The 1,832-nt window shown below is 36.4% G+C and overlaps 1 protein-coding gene across 1 annotated transcript in view; it reads right to left on the bottom strand.

Moving 5' to 3' along the window:
• Positions 1 to 830: 830 nt before the first annotated feature.
• The window catches only part of LOC127839703 (uncharacterized), a 44,965-nt gene continuing 43,963 nt past the window's right edge, over positions 831 to 1,832 (bottom strand). The window contains exon 5 of the mRNA XM_052368086.1: positions 831 to 856. Coding sequence (XP_052224046.1) covers positions 831 to 856 — 26 coding nt within the window. The remainder of the gene's footprint in view (positions 857 to 1,832) is intronic.

A 1,832-nucleotide genomic window follows, 5' to 3' on the forward strand; every position in this document is an offset into this window, starting at 1 on the left:
GAATTGCATGATACTCAGTTATATATCAATGTGCACTGGAAATAAGTTTAACCCTTTCCTGCTTGGAAGCAAAGTGAAAATGGCTATATGCAACCAGAACAGCATGCAAGTAACTCGAAGTCTGTTCTTGTTTTACACTGTTTCCTGCTCATCAGTATCTTAAGGTTGGGAATGAAGCCTAAAATTTACAATATTTGATTTTCTAAGGGAAAAAAAAACACGCTTCCAAATTGATCTGAGTGTTTAAGGGTTTAATCATTGTCTATTGAGACATTTTTAGCTCATCTATTTTTTTTCCGGTTTAGTTTTGCGTTTAGGTACACTTTTCTCATAAAGTATCAATGCTATTGCATTCGGTATCGGGTCCGTTCGCCCTATAGTTACACATTCGCCCTGGGTTCGTTCGCCCTGGGTTCGTTCGCCCTGGGTCCGTTCGCCCTATATTATCATTTGCATATTGGGGTATAAACAGTTGATTTTTCACACATGTAAACAATTTTGTACCTAAGTTTTCATTAATTAATATAAATCGCAATAAGTGAAAATTACTGGCCTTTGTTACAAACACGCTTACAAGTTAAAGAGCGCCATCTTGATTTTTCACACATGTAACGCGCCATCTTGATTTTTCACACAAGTAACCAAGTTTGTACCCTAAGTTTTCATTAATTAATATAATAAGCAATTAGTGAACATTACTGGCCTATGTTACAAACACGCTTACAAGTTAAAGAACGTCGTATTTTATATTTCGGTAACACTTTTTTGTTTGATATTTCCCCTGCTTTGATAATAAAATTTAGGGCGAACGGACCCAGGGCGAACAGGATTTAGGGCGAAGGGGAATAAGGGCGAACTGAAATTAGGGTGAACGGACCCGGATTCATTGCATTCAAACTTGGTACACTTACTTACTATCATGAGGGGACTGGGCAGGCAAAGTTATGTAACTCTGACTGGCATTTTGACAGAATTATGTGCCCTTTTTATACTTAGAAAATTGAAATTTTGGTTAAGTTTTGTGTTAGGTCCACTTTTTTCCTAAAGTATCAAAGCCATTGCTTTCATACTTGCAACACTTACTAACTATCGTAAGGGGACTGTGCAGGCAAAGTTATGTAACTCTGACTGGCATTTTTGACGGAATTATGGGCCCTTTATACTTGAAAATTTGGTTTAAGTTTTGTGTTTTGGTCCACTTTACCCCTAAAGTATCATAGATATTGCTTTCATACTTGGAACACTTACTTACTATCATGAGGGGACTGGGCAGGCAAAGTTTGATAACTCTGGTGTGCATTTTGACACAATTATGTGCCCTTTTTTATACGTAAGAAATTGAAAATTTGGTTAAGTTTTGTGTTTAGGTCCATTTTATTCCTTAAGTATCAAAGCTATTGCATTCAAACTTGGTACACTTACTAACTATCATGAGGGTACTGGACAGGCAAAGTTTGATAACTCTGGTGTGCATTTTTACAGAATTATGTGCCCTTTTTTATACTTAAAAATTGAAAATTTGGTTAAGTTTTGTGTTTAGGTCCACTTTATTCCTACAGTATCAAACGATTGCTTTCATACTTGCAACACTTACTAACTATCATTCGGGGACTGTGCAGGCAAAGTTATGTAACTCTGACTGGCATTTTGACAGAATTATGGCCCTTTATACTTAGAAAATTTCGTTAAGTTTCGTGGTACCACTTTACTCCTGAAGTATCATAGCTATTGCTTTCAGACTTGAAACACTCACAAACTATCATAAGGGGACTGTACAGGACAAGTTGCATAACTCTTGTTGTCATTTTGACGAAATTATGGCCCTTTTTTTT

This window comes from Dreissena polymorpha, chromosome 7 (assembly GCF_020536995.1).
Source record: "Dreissena polymorpha isolate Duluth1 chromosome 7, UMN_Dpol_1.0, whole genome shotgun sequence".
NCBI classification, from domain to species: domain Eukaryota; kingdom Metazoa; phylum Mollusca; class Bivalvia; order Myida; family Dreissenidae; genus Dreissena; species Dreissena polymorpha.